Source organism: Tympanuchus pallidicinctus, unplaced genomic scaffold, assembly GCF_026119805.1.
Source record: "Tympanuchus pallidicinctus isolate F22 unplaced genomic scaffold, pur_lepc_1.0 scaffold4, whole genome shotgun sequence".
Lineage (NCBI taxonomy): Eukaryota > Metazoa > Chordata > Aves > Galliformes > Phasianidae > Tympanuchus > Tympanuchus pallidicinctus.
This window is the reverse complement of record NW_026294758.1, coordinates 1,437,906-1,463,749: the sequence shown is the minus strand read 5'-3', so window position 1 is coordinate 1,463,749 and position 25,844 is coordinate 1,437,906. Positions and strand designations below refer to the sequence as shown.

Below are 25,844 nucleotides of genomic sequence, written 5' to 3'. Positions count from 1 at the left end.
CAGCAGTCAAATGATGCACACTATTTAAAAGCCCTCATCAATGCTTACTATTTTGTTGTGACTGAGATGCAAAGAATACTGTGTGTCACCTGTATGGGCTCAACTGCCCAAGAATGGCAAAGCCCACCAGCTAGAAGCCTACTGCAAACAGTGCTTCTCTCACAGCTGTGAAATGAGGAATTTCTCATATTAAAAATCCTCCAGTAAAATTGAGACAATGTAAAGAAGAGTTACTGTCCTGATAGTCTTCGCCTACCCCAGATTTACAGGGAGATGGATGGGTTTTGCCATGTTATTTTGTTTCCTTTGGTAATCTGTCTGGTGATTGTTAAGTCTTTGTGGAGAACAGTTCTGGTACGTGCATAAGCCCTTCTGATTTGAGTAAGATGACAAGAATATCCTTCCAACTACTATGCTGTGTCATTATGCAACATGATTATTTGGGTTCAAGACCAAGCTGGCAGGAAGATCTCCCTCCAATGGAGTGGGAGCAACAACAGAATCTGCAAGTTTGGATTTTGGCTATCCTACTTCTGTAACCAAATTAAGCCAAAAAAAAAAAAAAAAAAAAAAAAAAAAAAAAAAATTAACCAAAAAAAAGAAAAAGTAATTTCTTAAAAGAGAAGGAATTGCAATGTCATATTTGTACAGCCATGGGAACTACTGAAAAGAAAGTCAGGAGGTATTTAGGTATTTTTCCTTTGTTTCAAGGAGGCAGACAGAAAATTTACCCTTTCTGACTTGCTTTCGAAGTCACCCCAACTATAAAGACTGAACTCTGTTCATGCAGGAAAATAAGCATGTCCATCAATCAGTGCACCTCTAATGTCTGTCTTTCAAGGCTTGAGAAAAGCCAGCCACATCACTGTGTTCTTCACTGTTGTGACTACCTCCAACAGAGCTGTTGTAATGGACATTACACTGAGGATAAAAGCTGCCCACAGCTAACAGGAACAATGCTGTCTCACTCACTGTTAGTTGTCATCAATCTCTACAGACATTTCCTCTTTCCAGATGGATCATGAAAGATAGGTTGGATACAACAGGCTCTAGAAAAACACTTTTCCTAAACTACCTATTCATTCTGTTTGAGAGCTATGAAAAAATGGAAACTCAAAAGCTGAGGAAGAAAATCAAAGTAAATAAAAATTTTCTTTCAGAAAATATAACATAGCTTTTTTTTTTTTTTTTTTTAATCACTAGAAAAAAATATTTAAATTCCACTATTCTTAGTCAATAAAAAATTGGACTAGAAACATGGTGAGTCACTTAAAATTGAAGATACACGTTCACACTTAATTATGTTAAAACTGCAGCTATACACAGTTTGGTTTCCTGGATGACATCCAGTCCCACAGAGTAGCAGAATAAAGGGACATTTAGAAAAGCTGTGTACTCCCTGGAGGCAAGAAAATCCCTGACTGAAGTTGCGCAAGCAGAAGTATAATTTACTGCTTCTGCTTTCCTTCTCCAACAATGAATGTGCTGGCAGGCAGGTGGCACTACAGCTGGAACTCGCTACTCTGCAGAAAAGCCTCCTCCTGTGAAATGCCACAAGTCAGTTCTCACTAACTAGCATGCATCACTCCTGAAACTACTCTAATTTAAACCAAAAATAGCTGAATCGTTAGACTTGTGCAAAAATAGAGTAACTTGATGCCCTTCCAAACCAAACTGAGTGGGAGTTTTACCATTCATCTCAGGAAGATATAAATACATTCCTCAGCTGCTAGGGTTGTCAAAGCTATATTCCAGATTCTTTACTGAGCAACATTTTCTGCTGCTTTCACTATCAGTATAATGATTTTCAGTTCTGCTCTCCTTCAGAATTATGTTCCTTTTTGATGATGTTTCATTTCAGATAAATCATCTCCTTCCTAGCCTCATGCAGTTTATCACAAATGAGTATCTTGACATCTAATAAACATTAATCTTATAAAGTAGTAAATAACAGAAAATCAAATATAATTCTTAGCTTAACTACTGGCATATTAATTGACGGTTAGCAGATTCACTTCAATTCACCTTGCCTCTAAAGCCAGCCTCTGATAACTTCCAACTTTTTAGTTTTGCTTTCTTTAACGCATCAGTGAAACAACTGAAGATGAAGGTGAAAAGATTTTCCTTTTTGTAGAGAAGAAAATGGTCAGCTTTGATAGTAATCACAAAAGAATCTGAAGCTTGCAGTACAAAGCCCATCTGGGCAGTTTACTGCTGTGAAGACTTAAAAATTTCAGACTAATTATTCCATGGAAACAGATTCAGCCCATTAAAGCAGAAATTTGTCAAGATTCAGCACAGACGCTGATTGATCTAACTAGCTATTAGCACTCAATTACATCACTGGGCCATTCTGTTACTAAGTGCCTGTAAAGTCTTAGACAGTAGACACTGGTAGCTTTTTTCCTGTTAATATAGATTTTTCTTCTGTTAAAATAAAGAAAAAAAACCAAAAGAAACCCATAAATGCATTCAGATGAAACAGGAACACTGACTCATCCAACGGTGTTACTGGCAGAAATGCTGCCTACCTTCATGGGGGGATATCACACCTTCTCTTTTTTCTGTCACATCTATTGAAATCTTCAAATGTTTTATGAACAGCAGCAAAAATGCTTTGCCAAAAAACACCAAACTTAATCCACTAGCACTTAATCCAGTAGCACTACTGAACTCAGTCGAAACAACTGCTGCGATCAAGCAGCCTGGATTCCTTCTACAGAGGTTAAAATGATAATTATTTTACTATTAAGAATATCAGTGGAGAAATGCATGTAAAATTAACAAAACCAACAGGGAAATGTTAAGTAAACATTATTACATGAGCAGCACGTGCACTATATTAACAAGCTGGAGAGAAACAGTAATCCAAAAGACACCAACTGACAGGAGAAAGAGAAATCAACACAATAACAGAAAGGTGAAATGGCACGTTTTAAGAAAGTTTATCATTATTCTGGAACATAAATCATATTTTAAACATAAGTGTGGAGACATACAAGGATTTGAACCCTAAATACTTTCATATATCAATGTTTGGATACGGGGTAGAGTGCCTTTTCAAAAGGCACTGAAGTTATTTGCCTGACACTCCTGACACTCTTGTCTTGCTTTCTTGGAGCTGATACTCTTGTAAATCACTATACCTGTCTGCAGTGCTAGGAGGTGGAAAGAGTTTATGTTTTTTCCAAGAAAAGCCATTTGGTTTCAAATTTAATCGAATATATCAATGTTTCTAAAGTTATTTGAAGTGTTACCTACATTTTCTTCTTTATCTTTTAAATAAATGTAAAAGTGTGAAGGAAAGCTGCAAAGGAATTCTGCAAGTGCTGGGAAACTGGTACACTTGTAAAGGTGGGATAGACAGCAATCTGCTAAGAAACTGCAGCACAGGTGAGTGCTCAGTATACATGCACAGATAGGAGCTATTGGGAATAATGTTAGAACTACTGCTTCAGGCCTTAGACTATAAGAAAATGAGTAGCATGGAAGTTCTCTGATAGTTTGTTCAAGGATCCTTTTTCTTTCCTTGTTTCAGAAGCGCACTCACACACACAAATCTCACCCTTCAGGGCTTATCCCCCAACTTGATCACACTTTTACTCCTACCGTTTTCTTTTCAGCAACGTCAAGTTGTTTTTGTTCCTTGTAGTGGTGTAACCAACGAGAAACATTATCTCCATTAAGGTCAACAGCAAAATTCCCATTGCCTTCACTGGGATCAGGAAATAGAAATCCAATTTCTTTTTGTCAAAGTTTCAGCTGAGCATTTTCTAAAATGTTTCCAGTTAGTGCTTCCATGCTCATCCATTTCAGAATTTTTACTGTGCCTTTGTGTTCATCTCACATCCTGGGTGCCAGGAAACCTCCACTGTTATGTGTATGACTATCAAGAAACATTCCAAGAAAATTGCTGAGCTAATTAAACTTCCAGTTTACAGGAAATGTAAAATGTGATGCTTTTCCTCTTCAACATTTAGAAGTATTACAAATAAAATAAATAAATAAAGAACATTAATAATAAATTAATGCTTATTTGGGAACTTATACTGAACTATAACATATCCTTATGTGCTGTGTGCTTGAGATTCAGTAGAATGGTGAACAAGCTAATGATCTTGGAAAGCTATCTTCTAAGTCTTAAACCAGAAACTGTCCTTAAGTGCTGGAGGCCGGAATAAGTTCTGCTGGCTCTGCATTCTGCCCGTCACCAGCAGCCTTTCTTTTAAGAAAAACAAAGCAAAACACAGAAAACAAAACAAAACACACAGAGAAACTGCCTGGAGTCATCCAGTTGCACCATCATGAGAAGCAGCACTGTTTCATTCAGCTAATGAAGCACAGCTAATTCTGTTACCCCACACTCTGCACAGCAACTTGTTAACAGCTTCCACTTCCCTTTCACCTCTTGGTGAAACACTGCATCTTCAGTGTTTCTACTGCTGAAAACTCTGAAGAAAAATATTAATAAGCGATAAAATGCTTTTCAAAAGGTTTTGTTTGTTTGTTTGTTTGTTTGGTGAATAATACAAATGAAATACTTTACTGGAGCTTTAGCATACTTCAACTTAGAAAGCACACCCTCATTGCCTTCTTAGACTACATCATCAGCCAGAAAAGGAAAGTTACCATCCAAACAGAGCCTGTTTTTATTTTGGTTTTTTTCCTACTCTTTTGTACCTCTCTGCTTACTACTTTAATGCAGCAAAAAACTCAATTTGTTTTTGAACAAGGAGAATAGCTTTTTTTTTTTTTCATGGTTACTATGAAAAACAAACATTTCTTATAGTTACTATATATGCTCAATATATTGGCTTATAGCCATGAACTGTAAGAATATAAACTTGAACATTTCGAGAAGCGTATGTGATACCATATTTGTCCCAGTCTTGTTGATTCTAATAAGATTTAGCTGTATCAGTTTGTATCCGTTTTAAAGGAAAAAGAGTCTACAGAAATTATATATAATTCTAGAAAATTGTGAAAGTGATGGAAAAAAAAAACCAGCAACAAATAAAAATTATACATATCTGGCTGCAATATGTTTTAGCATCAATCTATCAAAATTAGGGAAAAGCTAGCATGGAAGGTTGTTTTTTTTTTCTTTGAACAAAACTACTGAAAAGATCTTTTAAATAAAAATGGTGTCTGGTTTAGGAAATAGAATTCCTAGACTCCCTGAATGAAAAGGAGAACAAGTTAAATACAGATAAAAGGAGGTAGCTTTATTAACATTGATATTTCCTGACATTAGATAAGATGGAAGAATCATATTTTAGGAGGATTTAAAGCTGAATCCAGTAGCATGAATAACAAAAACAACCAAGGTTACAGTAGCAAGACAAAAATGTATACAAGACATTAATCCTCGAATTTCATAGCACAAGGCAAAGAGTAAATGTCAGGCAGTAGGACAAAGTTATACCTACAAACACGTGTGACGGATCTGCTAATCTCTTTATGATTCACATTTGACTTAAAGCAGAAGCAGTGTTGAACAATACACACAGGTATCTGCATGGGCAGAAGGAGTGAGCTACAGTTATACCTCACAGCAGGGCAGCAGCATCCCGAGCACCATCTTTACTGTGCAGCGCTGCAGACAGACTGAAAAGCACGGGTCCATCACAGCAGAGGACAGGAAGACAGAAGAAGCAAGCAGGAGCTAAGCAGGAAGGGCCGCCGCCTGACACAGCACCACAAACAAGGCTGGGGTCAGGCACTCCAAGTTTCTGACTGAGCCACGCTGTCAGCAGCACAAGGTCCAGACCTGTGGCACCGCACTTGCTGACAAAGCTGGTGAACAGAAGCCAGGGGGCCCTCACCCTGCAAAGGGACTCTGGCACAACCCACATGCAAGCAGTCTGAGGGACCACAGGGAGCTTGACTGAAGAGAAGCAGCTGCTATTGTGTCTGGCGCAAAAGAGAAAAATGAACAGAGCTACTTCAACTTTGAATTGAATTCAAGATCGAGAGAGGATGACTCTTCAATCTACTGGAGAGATACTGCCTAAAATGCTTAGAAGAGGAGTTGGGGAAAGAAACACATCAGTGCCAAACGTAGACAAACCACTTCTCAGTAAATAACAGTTCTGCTTTCAAAGCCAAGTTTATAAAGTAACCCAGAAAGCCTTGAGACTACCAGCACACTCAGTTAAGAAAAATAAAAAGAAAACCTCCTGTAGATGCTTTTCCTATAGCTCAGTATATCATTTTTTACCAAATGAGGTTCAGAACAGAGGCTATTACAAACATACATCCAGTTAAAAGAACGCTGTAATGCATTAATATAATTGGGCCAAACTAAAGCAACATAAATGGCTTTGGAGCAATGCTTTTTGATACTGTAATCTTACAAAATAAGACACATATTCATGTGTGTTTCCTTTCTGCAGCCATCCATTTAACGAAGTCTGGAATTTGGGGATTCAGTCAGAATGAATATTATTTCAAAGATTCACTGCAATTTTTCTAAGTTTCTAACAGAAGTAGATGAAGTTGTATAATTACTGAAATATCAATCTTTGAAAAATCAAAGGAAGTTTCTTAATGAGCTCTACAGTTAATCCTTCTGTATATTCAGCAGCAACTAATTCCCTGCTAAAATTTTCCTTTATTTTGCATTTTTTATTTTCTCCAGATACCTTGATACTTAAGCCCCAACTGGGAGTTGTTCTGTTTTCTTCTGTTGTTTTTTGTTTCTTTCTTTCTTTTCTTTTTCTTTTTTTTTTTTTAAGTTCAGAATGCCAAATATAATCAACTGATGCCTAAAGAATCTGAAGTAATTTGCTGAATATAAATTTTAGACACAGAGGTTTATAGAATTAGTCATTACGCATCTAAAAATAAGCCCACTATCTTTTCTTTGTGCCATACTTGCCAGGACAACATAAAAGCTAGCCTTCCTTTCCTCCTGGATGCAGACACGGGTAAATGGGAGATAACAGGAGGACTACAAATTACACAGCAATGATGGTGAATTCTCAAAGAAGACGTAGTGACAAACCAAGCACTCTGAAGGTGCTTTTCTCCCATGGAACTAATAGCATTTATCGGTATGCAAACTACTGCTTTTCAGTATCTTGCTTTTTACTGCAGAAGCTGATGTATTTCCTCTAACCAAAAGGAAGTACAAGCTCAAAGTCATAATGCCCACTCTATGTGCCCAAACATGAGAACGTCAACAGTATTACCAGCGTAAGTACTTATGAAAAGCACATTGTAAGCAGATGACCATAAAAAAGACCTGAGAGAATTTATCATTTTCATTGGAATCTAAAAGTGGAATACTTAGATTCATTCAAATGTTCTAGGCACACGGAATCTCAGAACGGCCTGGGTTGGAAGGAACCTCAAGGATCATGAATCTCCAGCCCTTCTGCCACACGCAGGGCCACCAACTTCCACATTTAATACTGGACCAGAACAATAAGATTGCCCACAGCTGTGTTGCTACACACAGAACAATAAGATTGCCCTATGCAATACCTTGGAATTAAAAAGTTTACAAAGAACAGAATTTCTTTTCAGCTGGATCTTTGTGGTAAAAAAATTATCTGACTGCCTGTTTGGACAAAGCTCGCAATTTGTATCATAGGCATGGCTGGAAATGTGCTTAACTTAAATCAGTTTAAAATGTATTTCTTTAATGAATGTATTTTAATATCCTTCCTGAAAGTGACAGGTTGCATTGAGCTCAGCTTCCTGAAGTCACAATGCTTGATACTACACAGATTTTACTGCATATTCATGAAACAATTCCAAACATAAAGTCTGTATACCTGACATTATGTCAGTCACCTGAAATTTGTGCCGGTTTTTACCACCACTTGGTTATCCATGCACTGATGGCAAAAATTAATACACTGACATTATGAAATATAAAGAAGTATAAAATGTAATTATATAATACTACATAGTGTATTAGACAAAGAAAATACTTGTAACGTGTTTTTGCATGTGAAGCTTTAGCATGAAGCAAACAATGTTAAAGAAAAAAAGTGCTCCTCTTTTTCAATTCTGTCCTTTTCATCTCTGATCCAAAGGCTAGGAAAATACTGAAATCACATTGCCTGTAATAAATCTAGAGACACTCACCTACTGCAGGAGACAAAATTTTTGTTTCCCTTTGGTACGACGCCTCCATATTGCTGTATGCCTTACATCGGAGTGAAAGCATACACAGATCACATATGGGACAGAAGTTCTGTCACAAGTCTCACAGTGCAACTACACACTGAAATAATACTTTCAGTCAGGCTATCAGAAACATAATGCAGCTGTAGTGCTTAGCTACAGTGATGGTAACAAAGGACTGCTGCCTTCATTACAGGCCTCTGTGGTGTCAGATTTGGAGGGAGAAGCGTTGTCCAGATAGAAAGAAAATGCTTGAGAGGCTTCGGCTGTTCAGTGTTAAAAAAGCCAGATGCAGTTAAGTTTCCCTTTGCTCTGTTTTAGACAATGGCTTAATATCAAATTCTGTGTGAATCTGTATGAAATCTAAGTTTTCTGCTTGCTTCTTTTATCTTCTCATCAGAGTGAAGATAAAAATCAAACTGGTTTTGCTAGTTTTTCAGTTTCTAGTTTGTTTGCTTTTCAGGACAGCATAACTCTCAAAGAGCATCTGTCCTGTAGGGATCCAAAAAAAAGCAATAAAGATAGAAAGAAAAAAAGATCTTGCAATGTTTTCTCTAAATATCATGTACTAGAGAGATTTCCTTGAGCCTCCAAACTCTTCTTGCCGAGATTCTTTTATTGACTGATACTTGTCTTGCAGTAAATACTTTCTGATCTCTCGTCTCTCTTAATTCCGCCAAAGAAAGGAATGAAATTCTTTGCTCTCAAGGAACTTCAGCTAGTGATATTTCAGAAAGAAAGAGCAGTTGCATACAGTCACTGTGCTCTACTGGAGGTAAGAAGTCTGAATTCACAGCTGTGTCCATCCTGAACTTAACTAACCTTTTTCACTACCTACACCTACAGCATGCGTCTTGGGCTTACAAGCTGAATGTGTTAGAAAAATCCTCTAATGATACAGAATTTACCTAGTGTCTATGGATTCCTCAACAGAGCTAATTCCTAGGCAAATCATACTTTCATACTTAACTGCACAGGATTCGAGTGAGAAAGCACAAAACATGGAACTGAGTCCCTGACGAAGTAAAGGTGTACAGGGTGGGAACACACGACTTTGTTCTTGGGGTTGGACTCGATGATTTCTGGAGGTCCCTTCCAACCCCTATAATTCTGTGATTCTGTGATTCTTTCTACACCTTTATTGATTTGCCTTGAATATTTTCTTTACTTTCACCTGCTAATTATTCTTTTCCAGATTGTGTTCATTAAGGCTGTCAACATAATAAGCATTAAATTTCAACATAGCCAGCAAGAGCAAGAAGACATCTGTTAAAACCTGAAATCTAATTCACAGTGGTCTCTCAGCCCTGTACAGAAGGTGAGCTCATGGATGGGACAGACTCACAGAAGTGCATACACATGAGCAGGTCTAGTTCTAGGGAACTACCCATGGGGAGCTACTAATTGTCCTTCTCCACTGAGTTTATTGGCTGAACTGTCCTTCTGTAAGATTTTACATATAAAGGGAACTGAATCCATCTAAAAAATAAATAAATAAAAATCATTTTAAATTTAAAATTTAAAATTTTAACTTACAAACACCACTGGAGACCTACAGTTTTTTTCCGGTGTCTTAGCTTTCAGCTGTCCTTCTTCGATAATTATCACTTGAAAGCATTCCAAAGAAGAAGAAGAAATTTATTTATTTATTTATTTATTTTTACTCTTATTTCAAGTAAGTAATGATGACAAACAACATGGAGGCCAAAGACACCTCATTCCAATAGAAGTCCATAACACTGAAGAATAAACAAGTCAGATATGCACAATAGACAGTGTTTGTTCTAGAAGAGAAGAAAAGAACTAGATACCAAACTCAAAGTATATGTCTTCCTCTATTGCTACTGGGACCACTTTATACCTAAATTGTATTTCTGCAGTTAAAAAGTGTTCATTATGCAAATGTACTAATGGGACATACTAACTCAAGAAAATGTTTGAGTAAAATTACTTCTTATTTATCTTACAGAATAATGATCTCAGATTTGTCTAGATTTCTGCACTCAAGAAATTGAATTGCGTGTTCTTCATCGTGAAGGAAGACAGTGACCTTCAACACACTAATTTAAAATCCATGGAAAGTACATCAGATCCAGTGTCTCGATTCTCCACACCACTCATCTCCACTCAATTCCTCCCATAGCTACATGAGCTGTGACAAAATAGAAGTATGAGCAGAATTGAAGGACAGCTACAAATCTTCCTGCCTGGGATAGCCCATGTTTCCTGAATGTCTTTTCCCAAAGACTGAGAAATCATAAAGTAAGCATACAGAATAAATTAAATTAACTATATTTTCATACAGACACACTTCCTTCCTCCAAGAATGGGTAGAACTAGGTTGGACATCTACCCGCTCAATAATTTTAAGCAATATAAAAACACTAGCACTTCTAACATTCTTTAATAGCGTTGCCAAACTGAAACCATTTGGATAAGGTATGGGTCAGGATGACATTGTTTATGAACAACAGAAGGATGTATGTCCTAGAAACCAGATAAGCATTGCCTAATTAGCCTTACTGCTTATGAAAACTCGGTGTATTCTTCTAAAGTAATGTCCTTTCGATGAATATAGCTCACTCTGACATGAAAATTACACCCCTGGAGACCCTTACTTACGGAGCAAATGTAGTCATATCAACAGTTTCTTAACTGTGAGCAAATCACTAACCAGTCTCCTGACAGAGGGCAGGTATCTGGGTGGATCCTAACCATAACTAACATTGTGAAAACAGTACAGAAATGAAGCTTAAGAAGGTGGTGTGCTAGCTTAGTGGAATTCCCACCTAGTACCCAACTTTGGGCAAAAAATCTGTATGTGAAATTGGTTTATTCATACTGGATATGCACTCCCATATGTAGTACTACAATAGAACTTTATGCTGGCTAAGTTTGAACCATCTTGTTATTCACTGGAAAATCAACACACCAAATGTGTTTATAATTCTCTTCATGGAAGAGACAAAAGAGCTTAAATGACTTTAGAATCATAGAATCATTCAAGTTGGAAAAGACCTGAAAGATCATAGAGTCCAACCATAAACTTTGCTCAAGGGCAGAACAGTCTAAATAATTAACCGCATTTTCCACTGAAGTTTTGCACATTTTTATATTTTTAGAAATGTGTGAGTTTTATGTTGGCATACCAAGACCTTCAGTTCAATGTTCTATCCCACCCACAACACAGCCTGTTATCTGAATAACAGCAAAACAAACATCATTGACATCATTAAGGCTATGCTAGCATTATTTCTAGTACAAATTTGTATTTTTCTTAAAAATGAAAATGAAGATGAGCTGACCCAATGTGCATTTCCTGGTACAGATTGTTGCACCTCCAGTACACACTGGAACATCTATCCTTGGCATTTGACTAATTATCTGTGCCAAAGCATCCTGTTCTAAAGATTAAGAGAAATCACATTTCTTTCCTTCAGAAGTACAACCACTGAAGGATAACAGTATCCTGCTGTGGAACATTGACTGCATCAGCAGTTCTGCTTTCCAGCACACAAAGAACAAAGAATGCAACCAAATCAATCTGATTGCAAGGAGATGCAACTGTTTGAGTAAATATCATGCTAAATGCAGTATTATTAAAAATTACCATGCACCACCTTTGATAAACTTTGGAATACTTACAACAGATAGAAAAGTAATGCTGCAAATATTACTGAGAGCTGACAAATGTCTTGGTGTTAAATTAACTAGAAGGAAAATATATTTTTCTTTTGAATACCTTGGAAAAAAAAATCTTCTGCAATTTACCACTGAGGATTAAACGGTGAAGGTTACAATTTTAGCAGCTTATTGGTCTGAAGGCATATAACAATTTTCTGAGGAAATGAATGATTAAAAACAGAAAGATAGGTACTTCAGCATGAATATTTAATCTGAAATCTCACTGTCTAATTTCAGGCCACGTTGCATCTCTATGATTTTAGATATGACCTGCAAAGGTTATACTGTTCTTTCTGAAGCACAGTGAAGAATTGCTTTCGTTAGATGACACTTAATGTCAATCATTTGCAAGGTCATACATGTGCTAGTGCATGCCTAGAAGGATGCAGTCCAGCTTGAGGACTGACACTAACGTCGCAAAGAAAAACATTTTGTACAATTCTTAGGTCAAAGTAATTAAAATAAGAGGCAAAATAATCAAAGCTACCAGAAACAAGCCTGAAGCAGTAGATGGACAGCACATTTGCTCTTCACCAGTGTGTCACATTCACCACAATCAGTCCAGAGGCTGGATTGGGCAATGTTTTATAAGCCCATCTTTAAGCTTCACCCTCAGATGTACTCAAATAGTAAACTCAAAACAAAGTCACTGAACACTGTGACACAACTGATTATTAAGTACTTTCCATGCCCTTCAACACTCTTCTGTGTTGGAAAAAGGAAGCAATTTCATCTCTCTGAACATCATGTGCTATACTAGTCCTCACGAGCAGCAGAATACAAGCCAAAAAAGGAAAATGCCTCCAGCCAAACTGCACAGCTCCCCTCAAACTACATCAAGCTGCACGCAAGAGGATTAAAACATTTCTTGCTCCTTTCACATCAGTTCCTTCACTTTAACACCTGCACGGTCAGCTAGGCAAACACTGTCTTCTGACTCTCTGTTGGTTTGTTTCATTTCAAAGCAGCCCAACAGCATGAGACAGCTAATACGCAACAAACCAATGGGGGGGAGGAAAAGGCAGCATTGATTCAGACTACTTCTTGCAAGTAAAGACTAGGTACTTATGTGTCCTGAGTGCAGCTGAGACAGTGTCAATTGCACAGTATGTTTGGCAATGCCCAGGACTGGGCCACTTGGTGAAAGAGCTGCCATCATTATGGCCTGGTAGCAGGGGGCAGGGCAGAGCCAGGACAGCTGGACTAAATAAAATAAGGAGTTATTCCATATCCTTTGCCACCACAGGAAAGGATTAGAAACTTTACAGCTGTGGGGAGCAGGCAGAGGTCAATGGAACTTGTGTTGCTGACGTTGGACAGCAGGTAGTTGTTAGCTGGGCATCGGTCAGTGGGTGGGGAGTAGCTGTATTGTTTTCTATATATATAAATTAATATTAATAAATATACATTAATATATGCCATATATTAATATATATTATATAATTTATTAAAATATAATAAATATATTAATATTTATAACATTAAATAATAATATTACACAATATATTTTGGTACGTAGTATAGTTTATATAATATATAAATATATACACATTTTATTATTTATTAATTAACGTATTATTTATATAATATATAATATATACACCTAGCATAGTGTATATAATATGTAGCATACTATTATGTAGTACTCATATAATAGTATATCACGCAGTATACGCACAGTTATTATTGCATTTTCTCTCATTGCCTTTTCTGTTTTAGTAAACAGCTTTTATCTCATTTCACAAGTTCTATTTTGCTTCCAGTTCTCTCCTTCATCCCACAAGGAGGGGTGAGTGGGCAAATGACTGTGTGGTGCTTAGCTACCTGTCGGGTTAAACTACAATATTAAACAAGGGTTTAGTTATGGGTTTGTTTTTTTTTTTCCCCGCCCCAATAACTTTCATGTTTGTAAATAAATAAATACATAAAATCAGCTATTTTAAAGTCAATAATTAGACACTGACTTAAGTCTTACTACAAAAAATAGAAAAAAAAAAAACAACAACAACAAAGAAAGCTTTAAAGATTACAAAAACCTGGATAATTTATCAATTTATTCAGTCTGTAGCTGTTCCCAAATACAGATCTGCATAGGTCAAGCTGTCTTAGGAGAGAACGAGATCACTGAGCCGCAAGTTGAACTGCCATGTTATTATGCTTAAGCCCCAAGCTTTTAAGACAATTAACTAAAAGTCTTTATCCATTTGCTCTACTGCACAATAGCCAGAAGACTGGCACTTTCAAAGAGTGTGCCTCACAACTCTCTTGCTCTGTCACTGATCCTAAGGAAGAAACTATCAGAGATGCAAGGATGAAAGAAACCATAACTTCTGCTACTTTGCTGGAGTGATAGGATGCAAATGTTTACTTTTTCCACAAATTAAAGACATGGAAACACCCACTGAAATGGGCATGCATAATATAGTTGTGCCTGGGGCCTTAACAACTGAGTTTTCCTCTAACTAGCAGGACTGATACCCTCCTGATGATAACAGCAGTTCACAATGCTGTCACCTGCCTAATTACAGCTACTAAGACATACTTTTATGACCTAAGACAAATTACGCTCAGTGCAAACATTTCCCACAAAAACGCATTTGAAACATCAAGCAACTAAGATGAATCAGACAGGGACACATTTTATTTACATGCCAACTCTTGTTTCTCAGAGGACATAGCAACATAGGATACTTGGAATTCCAATACATAAGTGCCAGCAACCACATACTGCCTTTACAGTTACTTCGTTAACGCAAAACAGCTGGCATGAGAAGTGGCAGCTGCCATTTCGGAATTTCTCTGGCGAAATTAAATTGATTTTTGTGAAGGAGCCTTTCATTAACTCCATCAGGTTTAACAACACACAGTCTCCCAACAGTCATAAAATTATCCAACTTAAAACACTCTGAGACTTTATAAACATGAAGGCGTCTGAGTGCAGGAAATTATAATTATCTCCTTTCAGTTGTAATCCACTTTTTCTCCACTCACAGAGGGTGTCCTCCCCCTCAGGGTTTACTGGCCTCTGTGGCTGTTTCTAAACAGCCAAGTAGTGCTCTGCTGGTCCAGACTCCTGAAAAGGAGCTGTGAGAAAGCCAAATTACTGACAGAGGCAAGATGAATGACAAAAATAGGATGGCAACCATGTTTGCTGGTCTAGCTGGGGTCAGCAAGGACTGTCCATCCACCAGCACTGGAGGCACTGTGGGAGCTGGCAATGCAGCAGCTGGCAGGACAATTGCTGGGTGCTGAGGAGGCTGACCCTTCACCACATCATCTAACTCATGGCTTCCAGGCCAGCAGGAGGCTCCTCAGGAGACTCACTGAAGTGAAGAATACCTCAACTGTTAGTCTACCAGAGCACTAAAGCCCAGCTAGCTTCTGGTCCACCAGCAAGTAATAAAAGCGTTGCACTTTCAAGTACTGTACAACATGCTCACAGTGTTTCTGCACCTTTTGACAATGCCCAAATAATCTTACCCGACAGAGGGGTCGCAGCACTTCAGGTAAGGAAATTAAAGCATACTTGCAGTGACAATCCCTGAATTGCAAAAACTCTGGAAGTGATAGCTTTTAGCATGCTAAACTTCTGCAAAATCTGGTCTTTGTCAGAGTACATTCATTTGTTCAGCCCACACAACTCTAAATTCCTAGGGTTTTAAACCCTTTTTGCTTTGTACTCCAAAATTGCAGAGGGCTGGAAATATTATTAGTGCAACCTGACCAATAAGACAAAACATATGCTATGTGACTAGATTTATATTTACTCAAGCTTACGAATATTAAAAATAATCTCTAACATGACAACCCTCTACTTTATTATGCCATCAAAACAAAATAAACACCTATGAACAATCTAATGCACTCCAAAGATTAGGATATAATCTTGCACTCCTGGCATAGCCATAATACTTGGTAATATAAATCCCATTCATTTGCATTAAGTGAATTGCTGGGTTATACTGCCAGGTGATCATTGTCAGAGACTATGTTAATTAGCATTAACAGCAATAAAAATCTTCTGTCCTACAGTTCGTTACATATTTAATCATTTTGTCATTTCTTTTCAATGCATTACAACATGTTTTATTGTATCAAACACAGTCTTTGTTGCAAACTTTTAGTATTTTCACCTTGTTAACCTGCCTTGCAAGTCCAATTTACTTTTAAATACTTACTGTATTAATGGAAAAAATGAGTCTTTTAAAATTAACAATAACAAAGAAGCCAAACAACTGTTTAGCTGTAACAGATGTTACTGCCAGACACCCTTATCTCTCACCAAATACACACAGAGGTAGACAACCCAAGGTGATTCTAAATTGCCTTTCACATACACTGGGACCAGTAAGACTAGTTGCACATCTTTTCAGACATGCATCCCTATTTCCTCCTGTTGCAACACCTGCTTTCAAATGCATGCACAGTTCCTTACAAGAGATACTTATGTCTACATCCAAAGCTCTTCCTAACGACTTGGCATGATCTGCATATTTATAAACAATCATTTCTGCTCCACACTCCAGGCCCTTGAAGTCAGTGAAAATCCTTTGCCTTCCACTAGTTCCATATCAAACCCCAAACAAGGCTGTAGCCTCAGGCCAGTGACACCATCCATCCCAGCTCCCACCCTTTCCAGGTAGCTGATAATCTGGGGCACCAGAGATACTTTTTATCTTCACTGCACCTTCCCAGCAGTCAGAGATAACCTCTTTTGCTGGCATCAAAAGACAGGCTCACATGCTACATCATGCATTTCATAAAGGAGTACACTGCAAAGACACCAGCTTAGTGCCAGGTCACTCCAAATCCACCTGATGTGCACTGACAGCATCGCTCTGTGCAGTACAGCTGAACACCTGCCATGCAGTGAACGTTAAGGTCCCATCACCTGTGGAGCTGCTCACTTCTGCTCCTCTGCTGGATAAGTACAACATGGTGCTGGCAAAACCCTGTCCTCCTGCTTTGGCACTACTCTCCAGTGTGAACTCTCAGCACGGCCAGCATCCATCAAATCAAACAGCTCATCTTAAACTTCCATAGCAACATGTGACCACATTCATCTTCATCTGAATATAAGTACTTTCCAGAAGTACTTTGCTGTCTCTTTCCCTCACTAAAAAGCATAACAAGCATCACTTAGTACTGCAGTATCTTAGATGGAAGAGTTACTCTCAGATATAACTGTGCCCAGCAGTGCACATGCATACACTGATAGCCCTGACCCAGAAGCTTAGTCTGAAAAGCAACTCATCTTGTACCAATAGCTTCAGCTTTCCACTTATGCACCTCAATATGGAGAGCTATTCTTGTGGAAACTCAAGAGGAAAGTTGCCAATGGATTGTATTTAAACTACAATAAACCCTGTGTGTTTCAGAGAAGAATATCTGCAAGAAGATTCACGTTCTAATTTCTAACTGAGAAATGTTCTTGATTGTCCCTACAATCAGGGCCTACAAGCTCTGGAGTACTGTTAATCACTGTTTTTGGAAGCATGTTTGTATGTGATGGAATACACTACCTCCTTCAGGGTTAGATAATTAAGAAAGTCATGCATCTCAACCTTCAGACCAAACTCACTGCTATCGAGCACTGCATCTGAGAACACCGTGATCCCAGAACATGTACAAAGCTCACTGACAAGAACAGATGAAGAAGGGGAACAAGCTCTTCTAAAAACAAGTCATCACGCACTCCTCCTCATTCAGGATCCCAAACGTAACTATTTAAAACATACTACAAATGATACAATGTAGGGTATTTTTGTGAAAAGATTTAAATTACTATAGATTAAACAGGCTGAAATAGGTATCAGGATTTCAAACACAACTGAAGCTTTACATAAATACTGCTGCAAGGATGTAAGAGGCCCTGTGTTTTGGACCAAAATAGGTAAATGCCTTGTCACTTGCAATGAAATTGGAAAGCTTTCCCTTTAATATTTCACTTACTTTTGACTAAATAACCCTTCTATAAAGCCATTTAAAATAAATAATAGGATACCTAAAAGAAGAGGCAAGTGAGCAGACAGAGTCACCGGTGTGGCTCTTGCACTGCACACAGCTCAAAGACTGACTTGCGGGTGTTACATCGAGGTGGTTCTCACAAATGCATGTGGTAGAAATCACTCCAATGCAGCATCGCCTTCTTCCTCCAGCACTCATTTCCTACAAGCAGGAAGATGCACAGTCAGAGCTGTGCTCACTTGTACCCCACCAGAAAAGGAAGCTGCCATTTCAAAAGTCTGAATCAATGTAATAGTATCTCAGCAATATTCCAGTGTGGTAATGATGAGACCTTTCCCTTCAAAGAGCACTGGTTTTTAGCATGAGCATTGATGAAAATTTGGGCTCTCTGTAATTGCTCTTAAGCTTTGTTACATGTTAAGATATCAAATGTTTCCAGTGGGTTTGTGAGCTCACGTATACAACTGAACTGTATGCAAGAGAACAGGATCAGGGATCCTCTACAAACAGTCTTAATACAATACTTTTTGACCTGAAAATAAACAAGCCACTAGTAAATTACCTGGTAAATTGGGAAAAAAAATATATATGTATATATATAAAAGTAAAGCTATGGCACCTATGGGTAACAAAGTTCCATCTGGTGAGTTGCACATACTTTCCACATATACGTTAACTACATGGGGATTGTACAGGAAGCCACACTTAACTGTTACAGCTGTTTCCCTAGGCAGCAGGATGGCCACTACAATGATGTCTCTGCAATACCAGTTACCAAGTGGCTGAACAGCTGTAGCAAGTACTGTAGCCAATTTTGAGCTTCACAAAGTAGAAAACAATGCCAACAAAAATACATACATCTGAATGTGCTGAAACAACCAGAAGAGCACTAGAAAATAAAGAACATACCAAATACATTAAAAGCACCTTCTAACATTTCCTTTCTTTAATTTCTTTAAACTTCTCCCACGCCAACCATCTCTAATTCATCAGTAATTCAACTTACAGACTTGGATTTATGTAATTGAATCTTGATTTCTCAATGGAAAGGATGATTTAACGCCTACAGTCTGAGTTCAGCCAGCATACTGCTACACAGAGTTAGCAGTGTACTAACTATCATGATACAAACTCCTCGCTGTAGCCTGACAGCCAGATTAGGAAACTAATGGAAGTAGTAAAGCATAAATCCTCATTTATGGGTGTATTTTCAAATGCATTAAGTTCCTAGAGCAAGAAATCATATTTTCAAGTGATAACAAACTGATTTCTGGTTCAGTATGACTGCATTTTCTAAGGACTGCTTTTTTTAAGTGGTACAGTAAACACTCCTTTTGAAGCAAGCCATCCTGGCTAGTTTAATGTGTTGCTTAGAATAGGTAGAAGAAAAAGTGAACTACTGCATTTAAAACTGCAGTAATGCAAAAGCCAGAGGTTGCTCAATGATCATCTTTGATCATTGAAATGATGTTATAAAAATATGTCCATAAATTGCTCTTATCTGGAAGTTTTTGGACCATCCTTGCTGAGCAGAAGACAGATCACTCCCTGCATTATGTTTTGCAGATTACAGACAAATGGAAAACAAACAAAAAAAAAAGCATTTTGTCCTTGAAATCTGATAAGTAGCCCTTGATAGATATTCTCATCTCTTCAGCCTTTTGCTGCTGGAGAAATAGTATCATGAGACTTTGCAGCTACATATGCACTCTTCCACTTCATTCTGTTCTTACAGTGCTGCATGTAAATAGAAGGGAATATGACCTTAAATAAATAAATAAATAAATGGAAAGTCTTCCTACTCTAGTTAGATGACCCTGAAAACATATAAAGCAATCATAAGATCTTTCTTCAGAATAAGGAGATCTGCTTGTTCTTGTTTTCCTATTCTATTTTGCCTTTTGCTCCCCGTTCTCCCAAGTTAGGCCTGCTATTTTTGGACTACAGAAACACCCATCTATTGGCTTGAAAATCTTTTGTTAAGGATGATGACTATATCCCCTGGCTTACTGTACCAGTTATTGGTACCTGTCACAATTACAAGGTTAACTCCCTCTGTTTCTTCCATTAAAATACTTTCATGCCTTTGAAAAGCTGTGGAAGAAAGCACTCAACTATTACTTCTTCTGGATACACCTGGAAAATGAATGTTTTATTTAGATCACTTGATCTCTTTGGGGCCTGGTTTATATATATTGAACATACACTGATGTACTTCTATGATGAACTCCTTTGTTGCCTTCACTATTTGATCAAAGAATAAACCTGATGTCTATTGCAAATATCAGACACTTAAAAAATGATAATTTTATTTAAAATTGCATCTGTTTTTTCTTAGAAGTTGATTTTGAGATGTAAATACAACAAAAAACTAACCTAACATTTACAGTTAATCTGCAGTTTGAAAAAACAAAAATGAAGACTGGAAACAGAATAATTCAGCCTTTTATAGCACAGATTCAAGATGATAGTGAACCATACTGAATCACTGTTGTATTGAATATTTAAACAGTTAACTTTTATCGTGACTGAAGAAATGTGACTGCAAGTAACATATGTTAGTTTCAGCAAGACAGGAGAAGGTAAAGAACAGCACGGTATCACCAATGCACAAACATCTTATCTGCTGTCAGTAATTAGACTCACCAGCTACAAAAAATAAAAACAAAATATCTTTGCTGCTGAACTTCTGGGACAGAAAAAATTGTGTGTGTGGTTTTTTGTTTTTAATATTTAGCTTTAAACCTAAGAATTCACAGTGCTGTGAATACTTGTGAATACTGTGTCCTGTTCTGGGTTTTTCAGTTCAAGGATGCCAGGGATCTTCTAGAGATAATCCAACAGAGAGCTACAGAGACGGTCAGGGTCTGGAGCAAGGAAAGGAAAAGTAACCTGGGACTGTTCACCTTAAAGAAGAGAAGACTGAGAGGAGATCTAAGCACTGCTTGTGAACATTTAAAGTGCCAAAGTCACATGGAAGGGGACAGGCTCATTTCAGTGGCAGCAACAGCACTAAGGGCAAAGGGTAGGAGTTGAAACAGAGGGAGTTCCATACAACCATGAAGAAGAAATTCCTTAGTGAGGGTGACAGCACTCTGGCTGCCCAGAGAGACTGCGGAGTCTCCTTCTACAGAGATATTCAAAACCCATATGGATGTCTTCCAATGCAGCCTACTATAAGGAACGTTCTTTAGCAGTGGGTTGTACTTGATGATCTCCAGAGGTTTCTTCCAACCCCTACGATTATGTGATATCGCCTTCACATGCTGATGGATTTCTTTGTTTTGGTTTGGTTTTGTTAAATCAAGGGGAAAAAAAACATAGCAGAGGCTGATAGGGGAAAAATATGCTGACTAAACAACTTAGTCCAAAGCGACTTCACTACCAGGTGTTAGAGAGAAGTACAAGCAGAACTAAAAATGGTGCCATAAAGGCAGTCTCTGGGGAGGCAGAAAATCCAGCTCTGTTTTCAGTTCTGCTGCTGTAAATCCATACGAACTCTCGGCATGTGATATGAGCCATTATGGACATACAACAGTGTAATGTGGGTAAACATGGCACATGTCATCCTGATACACAGGGTATGTCTCAGCCATGTATGCATTCAGAAGGCAAGCTTTTGTGGGTTTTTTTTTTTTTTCAAAGAAAAACAGCAACTACACTCTACGTAACCCAGGAAAACACAAATCTCATGTAAGAGGTAACTATTCTAAAAGTTTAAAGTGTATTTGTCAGACCTTTCAAGGATGAATGCTATGCACAGTAGCACAAATTCCTGAGAAACAGAAAACCTCTATTTTAACTGCTACAATTAACTACCATGCATAGAGGTATGTCAGCAACAAGTACAAGGGACTGCAAAAAGCAATCTGCTTACACAGTTCATGATTTATCTACAGAAGCGATGTATCATAAGCATTCTTGATCACGAGTCTCACAGATACTATAAACACTAACCTATACTGAGTAAGCACTAATAAGAAATTAGGTTTCCATTATGAAGTTCACATACGATAGGCAGCAATATATTAATGCTGGCAATAAACAAGCAGATATTTACACATGTAATGTAATCTTCCCTGCAAATGAGACATAGAAACAGAAGTAATAAAAAAGCAAGAGTGCCTGACTTGAAGTACACAGTGACACTTCGGTGTTTTCACCACCTTTTCCCCTCAAACTCTGCAGGCATGTTACTCTGGAGCCCTGGCAACCCAGCTGCATGAGGGCTGTCCACCATAATTATCGCAGCCACATTCTTGCCCTTGTGGATGACCTTAAACTGCAATCCTGGAAAATACCTTGCTCATCAACCCAAAGTGTCACTTGCTATAATTAGCATTCTGCGAGCTAACAATACAGCCATTAAGGCACTGAGATAGACACATGCTCTGTCTTAGTTCAGCGTGCATCAAGTGATCTGTCAGATGATCATGAAAGTAGTGAGGTCTTTACTTAAAACAACACAGGAAGGTGAGCTCATCTGCCTCAACACATATAAACTGTCCCTCCCTGCAAAAACAGATGAAGATGCACCTTTGTGTTATCTTCCTCACCAAGAAATGCAGCGCTTCCAACTCTCTTCCTTTTCACAGGACAGCCTGCGAGGGCATAAATCTGACTTTGAATAGAACAACAGTCTAAAAATCTTGCTGTCATTCAGTAGCAGGGCTACCTGCTGAGAAACCACAACTTCATGGTAAGGACATTAATTGCAGCCACCTGCCCCCTCATCAAAGACACTGGAAGTAGTGTAAGAATTTTAAAATTCCATTCTGTCATGTTACAGCTTTGATCTGATTATTATAATAAGTCCTATCTCCATGGTATGACTCTGATTTGGACGGCCAGGAAACAGTACAGAAATACAAAAACAATCTGCAAAGCTTTCCATAAAACCACAACATAGCAGTAGTATGAGTGATTTTCAGAACTGTTCACCACCACTTGATTTTGTTCATGTAAATCTCCCCTTCACGAAAAAAGAAAAAAAGCACCACACTGTTCACTGTTTCCTATTTTTTGCTAAGCGTAACAAAATACATTACAGCTCTACGTATTCTGTCAAGCTCAATAGCAAATACTTCAATGGTAACATTTATATTATTACATATATTATTACAATTTACATTATATTACAGTAGTAATATAATAATAAATAATGTATATTATTTGTATTTTTATAATACTGCAATTGTAACATTTATTTTCTGAATAATTTTCTGTACATAAAATAGTCTACTCTAACAAATAAAGATTTCCTCTGCTTAAAACCCAGAAAGAAAAAAAAAAAAGAACAGATGAAATAAACGTATCTTATTAGTGTAAACTAAACTTTAACCATGGAGCAAATCAAAGCCATTAAGCTCTCAGGGGATATCCCCTGGAACCACAGCCCCTGCACAAATAGATTTAGTGGCCATATTTGCCCTTTCCCATGACAAATGGCATTTATATCTGTCTACAGCTATGCCAAACAGGACATTTCACTTTAGGCAGCAGAGTGCTGAGAGCATTCCCACGTGTGAGGTCTGGAGTTTCTCATATGGAAGTTGTGGAGTTTTTTAGATGTACTACTATATGGGCTATGAATTTACTAGAATTCAGTAGACTAATTAGTAACTGGAAGCTAGAGCCATTATCATTCGTTTGGCAAAAGTACTTACCTAATACTTCGAAGAAAACTAGAAGGCAGATCACACAAAATTGACTGTGAAACAATTATGAATGACACAAGTAACTAATTCCCAAAGCCAAAACATATCTCTACTAGTGTTTCTGAAATGTAAAAATAACAAGTCTGTCATGTTTGAAGGAGCAGGACCTTTGATAGGACTCCACTGATACTAGTTAGTTACGCTTGAGATACATCAATCTAACAGTCACTTCCACATTTAACTTGTTTTAGTTGTATTTTGCTTTACTTTTAAGAAGTGACTGATTATGCAGCTTACTATCCCAACAATAACAGTAACTGTAGGTGCACCAACTTCAATTTAAAATGTGGAAAATTCACAACCAGTTTGTTATCAACTTGAAAAAAAAAGTCAGTTCTGTTTGCAACTGTGGAGTTCAGTGTCCCTGATTCAGTATCACAAGAGATGCAGAAAGATGCAGTTCTTGCTCAACAATTTTCACTGTGACATGCACAAGTTCTACATGTTTGAATGTGCATCTCTTTAAAATTAACATCATGACACTTCATTGCTACTTCATAATAATAAAACCCAGTAATATGCAAAACAGAGACAGCAGTGGATGCTGAAGTTTCTCTGAGCCACTTCGCAAGTGACAATTTGGGAAATTCTTAAGTAGACGTTCATGAATTCCTGTGCTGTGTTTCTGTGGAGCAAAAACAGGAACAGAGAATGCAAGAGAAAAGGGGAGAAGTTCTGCAAAAGTCAGTCACATTGGAGATGAGAACGTGTTTATTAAAATATAACTGCCATAGCTAGTTTCAATACCTAGAGTGCTCTACCAGCCTCCACTGCAGGGAATATTCTGGAAGTATGTTACTGTTAATCTGGCTTTTTTCTTAATCAAGTAAAATGGCAAGGAATAACATCCACAAGTAACCTCGCAGCTGGCATGCAATTTAGCTGCTGATTTAAATCAGTTAGCTGGTAACTACACAAATAACTCCCCTACCTTGTTTCCAAAATTGGCAGACATGGTAAGAAAGAGGAAAAACAAAATGGTCAACAAACAGCAATAGTAATGCCTTAAATATGCTGAAGAAAATCTTCCTGTCAACATTAGCAGAAATTTATCACAGGATCTGCTCAAGTTGTTAAGTCTTTCAGAATCATCATTTCCCCTTAAAATTAGCTCTCATGTTCCTAGATAATTCTATCCAATCAAAAGTTTGTTACCTTTTTTGTTAAAGGTATGCCCAAAAACCTCATTTTCAAGGTGGCAGAACTGATTCTGCACCTACACTGAGGACTGTGAGAAGGGGAGGTTAGAAAAAAAATCACATGAAACAAACAATCTAAGTCTCAAATGCAATTCTGATTTTTAAGAGAAGGCATCAGCATTTCCTTAAATGTTATATTATTGCAACTTATCGCTCTTCCCCTTTCTTGATTTTGCCGGCGTCCAGAAAGATACATTTCCTTTCTGTTTTCTTTAAACAGGACAATAAACTCAGGAATGAAAAAAAAAAACCAACAGCAAGAACACACACACACACACACACATACACAAATACATTCATTGGAATTTTACACTGCTATTTTACTCTCAATAAATTCCTACTCTTACACAAATAAACAAAAGCAAATATCAATGCAGAATACCAACAAGCACAGTTAAATATATTGCATGGCATCTGTCCCCTGTGTTTTAGCCAACATATCTGAAGTTAGACCAAAACACTTAAATCAAATTGCAATTCTGCTGTAACCAGTGCAGCACAAAGTTCTCTTTGCAGTTCCTTCAGATTAAAGGCAAGGTGTTCCTGGCAGTCAGTGACAGAGTGCTACACTGACAGCACTTCAAATACTCAGTACCCAGAAGTTCCATCCCATTTCATGTTTAGATCCCCCCAAAATAAAAACTAAGAAAGCAAACTGAGAAAAAAAAACAACAAAAACAACGATACTAAAAAACCAGAATAATCTTACCTTTCACAAGCTCGGACGGTCCACGCAGCAATTATCCACAATGAGATACTAAAGACCAACAGTACAGTTCCTGGACATATTGTCATTAGAGTCTTCATAACAAAACGAGTATTGAAGTTTATCTTATTTAATGCTCCAATGCTTCTAGATGAGGCATCAGTGAAAAGTTTGCTATGCAAGAGCATAACTCTGGCGATAAGATACAGTCTTAAGAACATTGGTATAGATAAAATAATATCCACATCAGCTGTTGCTGTGGATGGAGCGTAAGAAAAGGCAAGTCGGGCTGTCCATGTGAACGTATAGTTCCCAGGTATGGGATGTATAGCACACACCAGTATTTCCAAGCAGATAAAGAAAATACGCTCATAAGTCATGGCTATTCTCCAGTCATCTGCTCCATTGTCCACCATGAACAACTGAAATAATAAA

At 37.7% G+C, this 25,844-nt stretch overlaps 1 protein-coding gene across 4 annotated transcripts in view; it reads right to left on the bottom strand.

Annotated features, from left to right (window-relative positions):
- Positions 1-25,844, bottom strand: part of KCNN2 (potassium calcium-activated channel subfamily N member 2) — a 71,555-nt gene that overhangs the window by 24,449 nt on the left and 21,262 nt on the right. For 3 of the 4 annotated variants that reach the window (XM_052701444.1, XM_052701445.1, XM_052701446.1), the window contains one exon: positions 25,413-25,831. In XM_052701444.1, the coding sequence (XP_052557404.1) occupies positions 25,413-25,831 (419 nt within the window). Of the gene's footprint in view, positions 1-5,548; positions 5,625-25,412; positions 25,832-25,844 lie in introns of those variants that run through there. The other variant, XM_052701447.1, reaches the window with a different exon arrangement.